Source organism: Staurois parvus, unplaced genomic scaffold (assembly GCF_062004578.1).
Source record: "Staurois parvus isolate SC_StPar_1 unplaced genomic scaffold, SC_StPar_1.0 ptg000418l, whole genome shotgun sequence".
NCBI classification, from domain to species: domain Eukaryota; kingdom Metazoa; phylum Chordata; class Amphibia; order Anura; family Ranidae; genus Staurois; species Staurois parvus.
In genome coordinates this window covers 1838238-1855250 of record NW_028318214.1, presented here as the reverse complement: position 1 = coordinate 1855250, position 17013 = coordinate 1838238, and the positions used below count along the sequence as shown (strand labels likewise).

Here is a 17013-nt window from a genome sequence, read left to right as displayed (position 1 = left end):
AGCATGTCATTGGAGCGTGGAAGGAAATCAGAGTACCCAGAGGAAACCCACACAGGCACAGGGAGAACATGCAAACTCCAGGATGGAATTTGAACCAACAACCCTAGTACTGCCAGGTGGAAGTGCTAGCCATTTAGCCACTGTGCTGCCCATTTATTTGCAATAGAATACATTTTGTGTCTGACAAGATTATGCTGATTATGAGGTTATTTCATTTTTGCAGTCAGAGATCTGGCTTCTTCAAGAAAGTAGAACCTGTGGATCTTCCCAACTGTCAACTTGTGAAAGGAATTGGTATGTATGCAATAATTCTTGAATTTTCATTTAGGCTCCTTTGGAGGAGCCCCAACAATGTCCCTGGGAGAGTCAACTTGTGCAGAGTGAAGGGAAAAGAGCTCCAAACCATACTGTATGTATTATACATGGTGATCATATCCCCCTTATGTATTATACATGGAGATCATATCCCCCTTATGTATTATACATGGACATCATATCCCCCCTTATGTATTATACATGGTGATCATATCCCCCTTATGTATTATACATGGAGATCATATCTCCCCTTATGTATTATACATGGTGATCATATCCCCCTTATGTATTATACATGGAGATCATATCCCCCTTATGTATTATACATGGAGATCATATCCCCCTTATGTATTATACATGGAGATCATATCCCCCCCTTATGTATTATACATGGAGATCATATCTCCCCTTATGTATTATACATGGAGATCATATCCCCCTTTATGTATTATACATGGAGATCATATCCCCCCTTATGTATTATACATGGAGATCATATCCCCCCTTATGTATTATACATGGAGATCATATCCCCCTTATGTATTATACATGGAGATCATATCCCCCCTTATGTATTATACATGGAGATCATATCCCCCCTCATGTATTATACATGGAGATCATATCCCCCCTTATGGACTATACATGGAGATCATATCCCCCTTATGTATTATACATGGAGATCATATCCCCCCCCTTATGTATTATACATGGTGATCATATCCCCCCTTATGTATTATACATGGAGATCATATCCCCCCTTATGTATTATACATGGAGATCATATCCCCCCTTATGTATTATACATGGAGATCATATACCCCCTTATGTATTATGCATGGAGATCATATCCCCCCTTATGTATTATACATGGAGATAATATCCCCCTTATGTATTATAACTGGAGATCATATCCCCCCTTATGTATTATACATGGTGATCATATCCCCCTTATGTATTACACATGGTGATCATATCCCCCTTATGTATTATACATGGAGATCATATCCCCACCTTATGTATTATACATGGAGATCATATCCCCTCTTATGTATTATACATGGTGATCATATCCCCCCTTATGTGTAATACATGGAGATCATATTCCCCTTATATATTATACATGGAGATCATATCCCCCCTTATGTATTATACATGGAGATCATATCCCCTCTTATGTATTATACATGGTGATCATATCCCCCCTTATGTATTATACATGGAGATCATATCCCCCTTATATATTATACATGGAGATCATATCCCCCCTTATGTATTATACATGGTGATCTTATTCCCCCGTATGTATTATACATGGTGATCATATCCCCCCTTATGTATTATACACGGACATCATATCCCCCCTTATGTATTATACATGGAGACCATATCCCCCCCCTATGTATTATGCATGGTGATCATATCCCCCCCTTATGTAATATACATGGTGATCATATCCCCCTTATGTATTATACATGGAGATCATATCCCCCTTATGTATTACACATGGTGATCATATCCCCCTTATGTATTATACATGGAGATCATATCCCCCTTATGTATTATACATGGAGATCATATCCCCCTTATGTATTATACATGGACATCATATCCCCCCTTATGTATTATACATTGTGATCATATCCGCCTTATGTATTATACATGGAGATCATATCTCCCCCTTATGTATTATACATGGTGATCATATCCCCCCTTATGTATTATACATGGTGATCATATCCCCCCTTATGTATTTTACATGGAGATCATATCCCCCCTTCTGTATTATACATGGAGATCATATCTCCCCTTATGTATTATACATGGAGATCATATCCCCCCTTATGCATTATACATGGAGATCATATCCACCTTATGAATTATACATGGAGATCATATCTCCCCTTATGTATTATACATGGAGATCATATCCCCCCTTATGTATCATACATGGTGATCATATCCCCCCTTATGTATTATACATGTAGATCATATCCCCCCTTATGGACTATACATGGAGATCATATCCCCCTTATGTATTATACATGGAGATCATATCCCCCCCTATGTATTATACATGGAGATCATATCCCTCGTTATGTATTATACATGGAGATCATATCCCCCGTTATGTATTATTCATGGAGATCATATTCCCCTTATGTATTATACATGGAGATCATATCCCCCCCCCCTTATGTATTATACATGGTGATCATATCCCCCCTTATGTATTATACATGGAGATCATATCCCCCCTTATGTATTATACATGGAGGTCATATCCCCCCTTATGTATTATACATGGAGATCATATACCCCCTTATGTATTATACATGGAGATCATATCCCCCCTTATGTATTATACATGGTGATCATATCCCCCCTTATGTATTATACATGGAGATAATATCCCCCTTATGTATTATACATGGAGATCATATCCCCCCTTATGTATTATACATGGAGATCATATCCCCCTTATATATTATACATGGAGATCATATCCCCCCTTATGTATTATACATGGTGATCATATCCCCCCTTATGTATTATACATGGAGATCATATCCCCTCTTATGTATTATACATGGTGATCATATCCCCCCTTATGTATTATACATGGAGATCATATCCCCCTTATGTATTATACATGGAGATCATATCCCCCCTTATGTATTATACATGGAGATCATATCCCCCTTATGTATTATACATGGTGATCTTATTCCCCCGTATGTATTATACATGGTAATCATATCCCCCTTATGTATTATACATGGAGATCATATCCCCCCTTATGTATTATACATGGAGATCATATCCCCCTTATGTATTATACATGGAGATCATATCCCCCCTTATGTATTATACATGGAGATCATATCCCCCTTATGTATTATACATGGTGATCTTATTCCCCCCTTATGTATTATACATGGACATCATATCCCCCTTATGTATTATACATGGAGACCATATCCCCCCCCCCCTATGTATTATGCATGGTGATCATATCCCCCCCTTTATGTAATATACATGGTGATCATATCCCCCTTATGTATTATACATGGAGATCATATCCCCCCTTATGTATTATACATGATGATCATATCCCCCTTATGTATTATACATGGAGATCATATCCCCCCTTATGTATTATACATGGAGATCATATCCCCCTTATGTATTATACATGGACATCATATCCCCCCTTATTTATTATACATGGTGATCATATCCCCCTTATGTATTATACATGGACATCATATCCCCCCTTATGTATTATACATGGTGATCATATCCCCCTTATGTATTATACATGGAGATCATATCTCCCCCTTATGTATTATACATGGTGATCATATCCCCCCTTATGTATTATACATGGTGATCATATCCCCCCTTATGTATTATACATGGAGATCATATCCCCCCTTATGTATTATACATGGAGATCATATCTCCCCTTATGTATTATACATGGAGATCATATCCCCCTTATGTATTATACATGGAGATCATATCTCCCATTATGTATTATACATGGAGATCATATCCCCCCTTATGTATTATACATGGTGATCATATCCCCCCTTATGTATTATACATGGAGATCATATCCCCCCTTATGGACTATACATGGAGATCATATCCCCCCTATGTATTATACATGGAGATCATATCCCCCCCTATGTATTATACATGGAGATCATATCCCCCTTATGTATTATACATGGAGATCATATCCCCCCTTATGTATTATACATGGTGATCATATCCCCCCTTATGTATTATACATGGAGATCATATCCCCCTTATGTATTATACATGGAGATCATATCCCCCCTTATGTATTATACATGGAGATCATATCCCCCTTATGTATTATACATGGTGATCTTATTCCCCCGTATGTATTATACATGGAGATCATATCTCCCCTTATGTATTATACATGGAGATCATATCCTCCCTTATGTATTATACATGGAGATCATATCCCCCTTATGTATTATACATGGTGATCTTATTCCCCCGTATGTATTATACATGGTGATCATATCCCCCCTTATGTATTATACATGGAGACCATATCCCCCCCCCCTATGTATTATGCATGCTGATCATATCCCCCCCTTATGTAATATACATGGTGATCATATCCCCCCTTATGTATTATACATGGAGATCATATCCCCCCTTATGTATTATACATGGTGATCATATCCCCCTTATGTATTACACATGGTGATCATATCCCCCTTATGTATTATACATGGAGATCATATCCCCCCTTATGTATTATACATGGAGATCATATCCCCCTTATGTATTATACATGGACATCATATCCCCCCTTATGTATTATACATGGTGATCATATCCCCCTTATGTATTATACATGGAGATCATATCTCCCCCTTATGTATTATACATGGTGATCATATCCCCCCTTAGGTATTATACATGGTGATCATATCCCCCCTTATGTATTATACATGGAGATCATATCCCCCCTTATGTATTATACATGGAGATCATATCTCCCCTTATGTATTATACATGGAGATCATATCTCCCCTTATGTATTATACATGGAGATCATATCCCCCCTTATGTATTATACATGGTGATCATATCCCCCCTTATGTATTATACATGGAGATCATATCCCCCCCTTATGGACTATACATGGAGATCATATCCCCCTTATGTATTATACATGGAGATCATATCCCCCCCTATGTATTATACATGGAGATCATATCCCCCGTTATGTATTATACATGGAGATCATATTCCCCTTATGTATTATACATGGAGATCATATCCCCCCCTTATGTATTATACATGGTGATCATATCCCCCCTTATGTATTATACATGGAGATCATATCCCCCCTTATGTATTATACATGGAGATCAAATCCCCCCTTATGTATTATACATGGAGATCATATCCCCCTTATGTATTATACATGGACATCATATCCCCCCTTATGTATTATACATGGTGATCATATCCCCCTTATGTATTATACATGGAGATCATATCTCCCCCTTATGTATTATACATGGTGATCATATCCCCCCTTAGGTATTATACATGGTGATCATATCCCCCCTTATGTATTATACATGGAGATCATATCCCCCCTTATGTATTATACATGGAGATCATATCTCCCCTTATGTATTATACATGGAGATCATATCCCCCCTTATGTATTATACATGGAGATCATATCCTCCCTTATGTATTATACATGGAGATCATATCCCCCTTATGTATTATACATGGAGATCATATCTCCCCTTATGTATTATACATGGAGATCATATCCCCCCTTATGTATTATACATGGTGATCATATCCCCCCTTATGTATTATACATGGAGATCATATCCCCCCCTTATGGACTATACATGGAGATCATATCCCCCTTATGTATTATACATGGAGATCATATCCCCCCCTATGTATTATACATGGAGATCATATCCCCCGTTATGTATTATACATGGAGATCATATCCCCCGTTATGTATTATACATGGAGATCATATCCCCCCTTATGTATTATACATGGTGATCATATCCCCCTTATGTATTATACATGGAGATCATATCTCCCCCTTATGTATTATACATGGTGATCATATCCCCCCTTAGGTATTATACATGGTGATCATATCCCCCCTTATGTATTATACATGGAGATCATATCCCCCCTTATGTATTATACATGGAGATCATATCTCCCCTTATGTATTATACATGGAGATCATATCCTCCCTTATGTATTATACATGGAGATCATATCCCCCTTATGTATTATACATGGAGATCATATCTCCCCTTATGTATTATACATGGAGATCATATCCCCCCTTATGTATTATACATGGTGATCATATCCCCCCTTATGTATTATACATGGAGATCATATCCCCCCCTTATGGACTATACATGGAGATCATATCCCCCTTATGTATTATACATGGAGATCATATCCCCCCCTATGTATTATACATGGAGATCATATCCCCCGTTATGTATTATACATGGAGATCATATCCCCCGTTATGTATTATACATGGAGATCATATCCCCCCTTATGTATTATACATGGAGATCATATCCCCCTTAATATCCTTTTCTCAAGAGAGAATACATTCAGTTCCTCTAATCTTTCCTCATAGCTGATCTCCTATATGCCTCTTATCAGTTTGGTTGCCCTTCTCTGTACTTTCTCCAGTTCCCCAATGTTCTTTTTGTGAATTGGTGCCCAAAACTGAACTGCATATTCCAGATGAGGTCTATAGTACAGATCAGTGTCTATACTTATTATGGAATCTGGATATGAGGTTAATTCTGGATTTGAATTCTTTGTAAACTATTGTTAGAAGCTCAGTTAAATTGTCTCTCAGTGTAATGTTTGTGTTTGCTTTGAGTGTAAATTGAATTTGGCATTATAAAGCATTCTAGGACTACAGGAAGTATAGAGGGTACTATTATTGACTTCTCTGAAGGTACTTCCTTTTCTCTGGCTTTCAAGGTGATCCAGTGGCTTTCTTTGCCACCAAGATACAGGCACTATTGACCTTTCTGAAAGTACTTCGTGCTTAGCTTTTAAGGTGATCTGACTCTCTGTCTACAAACAGTACTTGTTCTGAGTAGGTGGCCTAATTTATCAAGCCAAAAAAAAGTCAGTCAACTTTTCATAGCTATAGGCCAGAAATGACAGCCCACTATGATGGATGGCATTGTTAATAACTATGATAATGACTTCTTTTCTATACAGAGTATGGCTCGGAAGATATTCATGTTCTTCCCAATGGACTGGCATTCATTAGCTCTGTAAGTACGATGTTTCTTATTTTTGGATCGATGCTGCCCCAGCTCATCTAATTAGCAATCATTTTCCAGGTATGTCCTAATAGGTTATATCTCTTTGAAGGGCCTGAAATACCCGAACATAAAGAGTTTTGCACCAGACAGACCCGGAGAGATATTGCTGGTAGATCTGAATGATGACGTCCTTCACCCCGAACCACTACAGCTCAGTGATGGTTTTGATGCATTTTTATTTAATCCTCATGGGCTCAGTGTGTACATTGATGAGAACGGTAAGGAACTACAACCGAATTCTATTCCCTATTCACTCCCTCTTCCCAGTCTGATGTTTCGAATGTTTAGGTATTTTTCAGAAGTACTTTGCTGAAGAGGAAAACCTCAGTTTTGTTCATTGAGCCTCTTTGGCAAAATTGATTATTCACAGTATAATTCACAATGCTCTCAAACTTAATAAAGTGTCCGTGCTCAAAAAAGTGCTCCATTTCCAACAATCAGTTCCATAGTGTTCCCGAAATCCTCCACCATAAACACAGAACACTCACCAGATATATATGACCACCTATCACAAGTGAGTCTTACAGCACATAGTATCATAGACAGGGGCGGACTGACCATTTGGAAACTCGGGCATTGCCCGAGGGCCCGGGGTCAGTTGGGGGCCCCATGAGATTCCCCTGGTACCTTTTTCATAGGCTTTTTTGAGTTTGGGCAAGGACACAGGGGCCCCATGATCCCCTATTGCCCGGGGGCCCCATGAGTTGTCAGTCCGCCCCTGATCATAGATATCCACCACCAGCCTTCTCCTTCTCCTGTCTCCCATAACTTGTAGGGAGAGATGGAGGGAGACTACCATAGTGGGAAATCTTTAAAACCTTACATTTATTAAAAACCATTTCCACAATCTCCACTCACATTGTTAGGTGCAAACCCTTGCACCAGGATAAAAATGCATGCTACATCATAAGCATAGGGATAACATGGATCTGGCTCTAGGCACTCTCACCGTCAGGCAAGTACCGTTCTCCTGGCAACCGCCAAACCCTGATACGTCTATTGGATTGCCAGACAGAGAAGCGTGATTCGTCATTCCAGAGAACATGTCTCCACTGCTCTAGAGTCCAGTGGCGGTGTGCTTTACACCACTGCATCCAACGCTTTGCATTGCACTTGGTGATGTAAGGCTTGGATGAAGCTGCTCGGCCATGGAAACTCATCCATGAAGCTTTCTACGCACTGTTGTTGGGCTCATCTGAAGGCCACATGAAGTTTGGAGGTCTTTAGCTATTGACTCTGCAGACAGTTGGCGACTTCTGGGCACTGTGTGCTTCAGCATGCGCTGACCTCGCTCTGTCATTTTACATGGCCTACCACTTGGTGGCTGAGTTGCTGTTGTTCCCAGTTGCTTCCACTTTGTTATAATCCCACTAACAGTTGACCGTGGAATATTTAGTAGCCAGGAAATGTCACGGATGGACTTATTGCACAGGTGGCCACCTATCACGGTACCACGCTTGGAGTCACTGAGCTCCTGAGAGCAACCTATTCTTTCACAAATGTTTCTAGAAGCAGTCTGCATGCCTAGGTGCTTGATTGTATACACCTGTGGCCATGGAGGGGATTGGAACACCTGAATTCAATGATTTGGAGGGCTGGCCCAATACTTTTGGTAATATAGTATATCTAGTTCCCTTTTTATATGCTATCTCTACGGAAAGCTTTTTCTCCAAATGCAGTAGTGCACATTAATACAAACCTGTGCTGTGATGCCCCCTACAGGGAGGCATGGTACATATTGCACACTTCCAGTGGGTAGAGGGAATTGACTTACAAATCAGACAGAGGATTTGCAGACCTGAGGATATTTTGTTATTCATAAAACATTATGTATTGGTTGGTCAGAACTCAGAAGATGGTACAAAACTTACTTCACCTCTGGTTCTTTCTTTAGATGGCACGGTCTACCTTTTTGTCGTGAATCATCCTGAACATAAACACTTTATTGAAATCTTTAAATTTGATGAGAAGCAGAAATCTCTCCTACACCTGAAGACCATTAAACATCCATTATTGTACAGGTACTGACAGTGATCTTAAACCACTCAACATTCTGAGTGAGACCATATAAAAAAAAGGGCACACTGAGTATATTTATATTTATTTGGCCTGTTACAGTATGTACTATATGAGCCTGCTTTACATCTGGTTTAACCAGAGCCCTCATCATAATTGTTCAGCCTTTCTAAGCCTTTTAATCCTAGACTGGGACACTTAAAGTGTTACTAAATCCCGGACCCTGCATTCACTATATCCAGTCGGCCCAGACCCTGCATTCCCTATATCTGTTCTCCCCGGACCCTGCATTCACTATATCCGGTCTCCCCGGACCCTGCATTCACTATATCCGGTCTCCCTGGACCCTGCATTTACTATATCTGTTCTCCCCGGACCCTGCATTCACTATATCTGGTCTCCCTGGACGCTGCATTCACTATATCTGGTCTCCCCAGACCCTGCATTTACTATATCTGTTCTCCCCGAACCCTGCATTCACTATATCTGGTCTCCCTGGACGCTGCATTCACTATATCTGGTCTCCCTGGACGCTGCATTCACTATATCTGGTCTCCCCGGACCCTGCATTCACTATATCCGGTCTCCCCAGACCCTGCATTTACTATATCTGTTCTCCCCGAACCCTGCATTCACTATATCTGGTCTCCCCGGACCCTGCATTCATTATATCCAGTCTCCCCGAACCCTGCATTCACTATATCTGGTCTCCCTGAAACCCTGCATTCACTATAGCTGGTCTCCCCGGACCCTGCATTCACTATATCTGGTCTCCCCGGACCCTGCATTCACTATATCTGGTCTCCCCGGACCCTGCATTCACTATATCCACTCTCCCCGGTCCCTGCATTCACTATATCCGGTCTCCCCGGACCCTGCATTCACTATATCTGGTCTCCCCGTACCCTGCATTCACTATATCTGATCTCCCACAGTACACAGAACATGGGAATGCCATTATTTTAGTAAATATAAACTGCTAAATACCTTTTCCCATCAGCAGATAGAGCAGTCTTGTGACTTGTGACTTTAGCTTAGCACTGGTTTAAGCTTGTAGGAGGAGTTTTCTCTAGGAGGATGAAGAACCCCTAACCTCTGTCTGGACAGTACTGATTGGCCCTGTGCTGATCACATGCACTCTCCCAAGAAAAAAAAAACATCTTTAGCAATACACGCTAAACTGAGCATGTGTATGTGGCTACGGGTTCAGTCTCTTTGAACAAGAGGAGAGACAGTGAAGACAGGATCAAATGACCTTTTTACACAATGCAGAGGATTAACCCCTTAGGTTCCACAGTGAGTATAACAAGCATGCTTTACTGCATATGCAGACTGATTTTACTGTTGTGGGTTTAGTAACACTTTAAAATAATAAAATAATTTGCAGGTCTCAGGGAACCCCTGCTAAAATCAATTCATTGCTGGTCAGTTGGAAAACTACCCCTTACATTGGTGGTCAGTGGAAAGAATGCCCCCTTACAGACAGATAAAAATACCTTTAGACCCAATATCTTTTGGGGCATATAAGAGGTTTTGGCTCTGAAACTACACAGGCATCATCACATGGCAATTCAATAAGCCACAGCTCAAGGAACCCCTAGCAACATCTGGAGTAACTCAAGGGTTCCACAAAACCCTGGTTGAGAATGGCTGCTCTTGCTAATGCCAGAAGTGAGTGGTCCTTTAAAGATCTAAAATGGTAAATCAATCAAAATAAAAAATGAAACAACAGTCTCTAACTCTATGCGCAATCTTGAATCATTAGTAAATCCAGCAATGTGTATCACTCAGTATTACAAAGTATTTAAAACAATTGCTAGATGAATGTCACAAGTATTTTCCCAGCTGTCATGAATTTTGACCATTTTTCATTTAATACAGTGATTTTCTATTATTTTCAGCCCCGTCTAGTGGCCATAATGTAGTATTTTGTTTATTGAGGTATTTCAGGAAAAGTACCTCATTATGGTCACCAGACGGAGCTGACAATCATAGGAAATCAATACTGCTGATGTGGTGAGTTTCAGTGCAATAGGCATACCTCCCAACTTTTTGAGATTGGAACGAGGGACACCTATTAGCAAATGTATGCAGACATAGAACACACCCACTGCCACACCCCCTTAAAAGACAATTAGATTAAAAAAAAGATTAGTTAAACCTACAAGTACTTTTTTTTTACCACTACTATTCCTTTATACTGGCTTATGAAATTTATAAATACAACATTTTATAAATTGAATGAAAGATTTAGCACTGGGAAACACTTTCTGAAAGATAAATAGTGTATTTTATATACAATTGTATAGATCAGACCAAAATGAGAGTCAAATGAGGAACAAAGAGGGACAGTGGGACTTTGTTCCAAATCAGGGACAGTCCCTTTAAATCAGGGACAGCCCCTCGAAATCAGGGACAGTTGGGAGATATGGCAGTAGGTGGTGGTAGGCAGGCTGACTCGACTACTGGAAACTTACTTGTAACCTTCAGTGCAGCAACTCTCATAGTTGACGATCAGAAAACAGGAATACCAAGTGCATTAGGCAACTTTCCTGGGGATGCGTACAGGTGAAACTCAAAAAATTTTAATATTGCGCAAAAGTTCATTTATTTCAGTAATGCAACTTAAAAGGTGAAACTAATATATGAGATAGACTCATTACATGCAAAGCAAGATAGTTCAAGCCGTGATTTGTCATCATTGTGATGATTATGGCTTACAGCTCATGAAAACCCCAAATCCACAATCTCAGAAAATGAGAATATTGTGAAAAGGTGCAATATTCTCGGCTCAAAGTGTCCCACTCTAATCAGCTAATTAATCCATAACACCTGCAAAGGGTTCCTGAGCCTTTAAATGGTCTCTCAGTCTGGTTCAGTAGGAATCACAATCATGGGAAAGACTGCTGACCTGACAGTTGTGCAGAAAACCATCATTGACACCCTCCATAAGGAGGGAAAGCCTCAAAAGGTAATTGCAAAAGAAGTTGGATGTTCCCAAAGTGCTGTATCAAAGCACATTAATAGAAAGTTATGTGGAAGGGAAAAGTGTGGAAGAAAAAGGTGCACAAGCAGCAGGGATGACCGCAGCCTGGAGAGGATTGTCAGGAAAAGGCCATTCAAAGGTGTTGGGGACTTTCACAAGGAGTGGACTGAGGCTGGAGTCAGTGCATCAAGAGCCACCACACACAGACGGATCCTGGACATGGGCTTCAAATGTTGTATTCCTCCTGAACAACAAGTAACGTCAGAAGCGTCTTACCTGGGCTAAAGAAAAACAGACCTGGTCTGTTGCTCAGTGGTCCAAAGTCCTCTTTTCTGATGAGAGCAACTTTTGCATCTCATTTGGAAACCAAGGACCCCGAGTATGGAGGAAGAATGGAGAGGCACACACTGCAAGATGCTTGAAGTCCAGTGTGAAGTTTCCACAGTCTGTGTTGATTTGGGGAGCCATGTCATCTGCTGGTGTTGGTCCACTGTGCTTCATTAAGTCCAGGGTCAACGCAGCCGTCTACCAGGAGATTTTGGAGCACTTCATGCTTCCTTCCACAGACGAGCTTTATGGGGATGCTGACTTCATTTTCCAGCAGGACTTGGCACCTGCCCACACTGCCAAAAGCAGCAAAACCTGGTTCAATGACCGTGGGATTACTGTGCTTGATTGGCCAGCAAACTCACCTGACCTGAACCACATAGAGAATCTATGGGGCATGTCCAAGAGAAAGATGAGAGACATGAGACCGAACAATGCAGAAGAGCTGAAGGCCGCTATTGAAGCATCCTGGTCTTCCATAACACCTCAGCAGTGCCACAGGCTGATAGCTTCCATGCCACGCCGCATTGAGGCAGTAATTGCTGCAAAAGGGGCCCAAACCAAGTACTGAGTACATATGCATGCTTATACTTTTCAGAGGTCAGATATTGTTCTATGTACAATCCTTGTTTTATTGATTGCATGTAATATTCTAATTTTCTGAGATTGTGGATTTGGGGTTTTCATGAGCTGTAAGCCATAATAATCACAATGATGACAAATCACGGCTTGAACTATCTTGCTTTGCATGTAATGAGTCTATCTCATATATTAGTTTCACCTTTTAAGTTGCATTACTGAAATAAATTAACTTTTGCACGATATTCTAATTTTTCGAGTTTCACCTGTATCTGTTCAATGAGAGTTCTTCAGTGGCCATGATAGACCCTCCCAATGGACTAGAAGGCAGTGTATAGACAGGAAATTGCCCCAAAGTCAGATAAGTTTAACCCCCCTAAAGCAAAGTTAAATAGGGATCAGAGAAGTGCATAGAGAAGCAGCTGCTGGCTAACAAAGGTGATAACAGACACCTCATGGTGCTTACTCTAGACAAGTCTTTTGCTTTCAGTAATGCATCTTAGAAAAGTCTTATCCATTAATGTGAGAAAAATTCTTTTTTTTTTTTCGCAGTGTGAACGATATTGTTGCTGTTGGACCGGAGAGTTTTTATGCCACTAATGATCATTATTCTGAGAGTGCGCATATGAAATATCTAGAGGGTTTCCTTGGATTAAAGTTGACAAATGTGGTGTATTACAGTCCAGAGGATGTTCAAAAAGTGACGTCAGGACTTTACAGTGCCAACGGAATCGCTATGTCAAATGATAAAAAGTATGTAATTGTTACATAGTTAGTCCAATTGAAAAAAGACAAAAGTACATCCAGTTTAACCATTAAAAAAAAAAAAAGTTGTAATCCTATACCCACAATTTATCCAGAGGAAGGCAAAAACCCAGCAAAGCATGATCCAATTTGATCCTGCAGGAAAAAAAATTCCTTCCTGATCCCCCGAGAGGCAATCGGATATTCCCTGGATCAACTTTACCTATAAATGTTATATCCAGTTATATTCTGTGTATCTAAGAAATAATCTTTTATTAATTTATATTAATAATTTTTGTTTGTTCACAATGTATAAGTATATATTTTTTTAAATTTGTTTTTATGTTTTCAGGTTTATCTATGCTGTTGACCTCACGGGTCACACAATCAATGTCTATGAGAAACATGCGGACTGGTCCCAAACTTTTGTAAAGGTAATCAGTCTTTAGATATTTGTTTTTATTCACTTACCTTTTTAATTTTTTTTAGCAGTTTTTGTAGCAGTGGTAGTATTGGTCTTTCTTTCTGTGTCTCTTTCCCACTCTTTCTATTTCTATTAAACTCAAATTCAATTTGTGGGCTATCCCAGGGCATGATAGACTCTCTATACACACTACCTTGTATATATTGCACATTTTATTTCAATTGTACGCAGTATCTTTTTTGAAGATTTGTATCAGGAGACATCTTATATACCCACATCCTCTCTCTCAATTGTACAAAATCCTAAATGCTTCTCCTGAAGGCTTTGTCCCTCCCTTCATCCGTAAATGGGAGAGCGAGCTGCAGGCATCCCATAATGGCACGAAGGGCCATTATATTTGCACTTAGATCTTCCATTTTCCCAAAAAATTCCAGGAACACAACTTTAAGTTGCTTTCATGTTGGTATCGGGTTCTAACATTTACTCCATAAGATGTACCCACAAACCCCAAATTCTATGCTGGAGATGTCTTTCTCACCCTAGTACTCTCCTTCGTGTTTTTTGGAGCTGTTTAAAAGTTCTCCATTTAGGCAGATGGTGTGGAAGATAATTCTACTCTTTACTTTTGGGGACCTAGGGCGGGACCCCATGGACTTTTTCCTCCATGTCAACCAAATACCATCAACACATTACAAATCTCTGTTGACAGATGTTGAATAAAGTTCATACTTTGGATACCAGGAAAGTAGAAATGTATGAAAACCCCTTCAGTATTATGGTTTGCTAAACTCAACCAAATCTGCAGATTGAAGACTCAACAACTTCCCTTCACATTAGAGAGGAACATTTAGGACCATGTGGCTCCCATGGACTGCTTTTTGAACTCACCTGCATACTAAGGAAGTCTGACCTCCCTTTGAATAACATTTGGATGCTCGGCACAGCTTAGCCAACCGTCTTGTTTGCTCCAGGTGGTTACTGAACCACCTGTCCTTAGGATATGGCCCCTCCCACTTGAGGTAGTGGCATTTTTTTTTCTCTGGACCCCTCTTTTATCTTGGGTTGGCTCCAGCTTCTTGTGCCCCCCCTCCCCCAACACACACACTTTTTCCCCTGCAGCCCTTCAATGCCACTTTTCCCACTCACATTTTTTTATTCTCTTCCCTTGGTTCTCACCTGGTTTTTGCTTTGCTAGATATTGTTCTTCATTGATCCCCTTTCTTTGGATGAGTCTTGGGGCAAGGGGTAATATAAAAGGAACAGGAGGTGAGTCCAGGAATGGTATCAGGTTAGGGAGATAGGTGATGAGACTGTGCGGGGGACTTATAAGTCCATGATTTCTCATGTCCTTCTTAGTCTCCGATGGTCTACCAAATTGTGCAGCTATTTGTTCTGTTGGCTCCTCTTCTCCGAGTGTGGAGCTTCCTCTTCTATAGAAGTGAAGTCTTGGATGGGAGCGGAGGGTCTCTAGAAAGTAGTGTTCCTCACTGCTGGGTACTTCAGGCACCATATCCAGAAGTGGACCTCAACCTTCAGGACTCCTTGCTCACCCCACTGGCACAGTCTGCTCTACCTGGGCTTGTAGGTCTCTCCGTGATGCCCTGGTTTGACTCCCAGGCTTTGGACACTCACACCTTTTCTTTCTCTCCCTTTTTGCTCTCTGTTTTTTTTTTCTTCTCTCAATTTCTCTTTATTTGCTTTCTCTTTCTTTGTCCCCCTCTCTTATATCAGCTCTATGTATAGGTATAGATGGATATAAAATGCACTATTATATTTCCTTCTTTTTTTCTTTTTTTTTGTACCAGGCAGTTGACGTAGATACTTGCGCGGATAACCTGTTTGTAGATCCAGTTGCAGGGGATATCTGGACAGGAGCACACCCACAATTATATAAAGTGTTCAATTACAAGGATGAAGACCCCCCTGGATCAGAGGTTAGTGTACACGTTATATTATAATAAAGTAATTAATCCCTTTCTATGCACCAAAATCATACATTTTAAAATCCAGCTCCAGGTTCAACAACCCTTCTTCAGCCCCCTTGGAACAACCACTGCATTCCCGTGTGTCCAGGCCCATTAAAAACAATGGGTTGCATTTAGATCAGTGAAAGAATAAAACAAAACCTAAAAACATGTCAGTTTTGGTGTCCATGTGCAAGAGCCCTACTTCTTTCCTTACACTCACAAATGAGGTCTTCTGTGTTTATGCCGCATTTATGACTAAGAAGCACAATGGATAATAATGGAAGCTTTATTGATTTTGCAGGTTATTCGCATCCAGAACATTCATTCCAACCACCCGATAGTGACTCGGGTTTACGTCAATAACGGTTCGGTGATTCAGGGGACATCCATAGCCGCAGTGTACAAGAAGAAGCTGATTATAGGGACCGTATTCCACAAAGCTCTCTACTGTCAGCTGGATTAAGTGAGCCACCGGGACCTAGAAAAAATATCCAACATAGAATGCAAAATACATTTTGGAAAATGATTTTCTTTGTGTTGCAGAACTCATTTTGAGAAGTTGAAAGTCCTTGAATATGATTCAGAGACAGACCCAGGAGAGGACAATAGACTCTGCATGGAGTGTGCAATATGTAGAGGAATGATGCGATTAGCTTGCTGCTTCTTGTGCAAATTCCCCCTCTACTGGTCAGTGGTAATATTGCATCGATATGTTTCACCCCTGGTTCACACCAATGCGTT

General features: G+C 40.3%; 1 protein-coding gene across 1 annotated transcript; it reads left to right on the top strand.

Moving 5' to 3' along the window:
• Window positions 1-200: 200 nt before the first annotated feature.
• Window positions 201-16798, top strand: LOC149454746 (serum paraoxonase/arylesterase 2-like). Its single transcript, XM_089687124.1, has 8 exons — window positions 201-294; window positions 7123-7178; window positions 7279-7447; window positions 9124-9250; window positions 13690-13890; window positions 14234-14315; window positions 16111-16239; window positions 16574-16798. Exons 1-8 carry the CDS (start codon window positions 201-203, stop codon window positions 16733-16735), a joined length of 1020 nt encoding a protein of 339 aa, XP_089543250.1. The 3' UTR covers window positions 16736-16798.
• The last annotated feature ends 215 nt before the right edge of the window (window positions 16799-17013 follow it).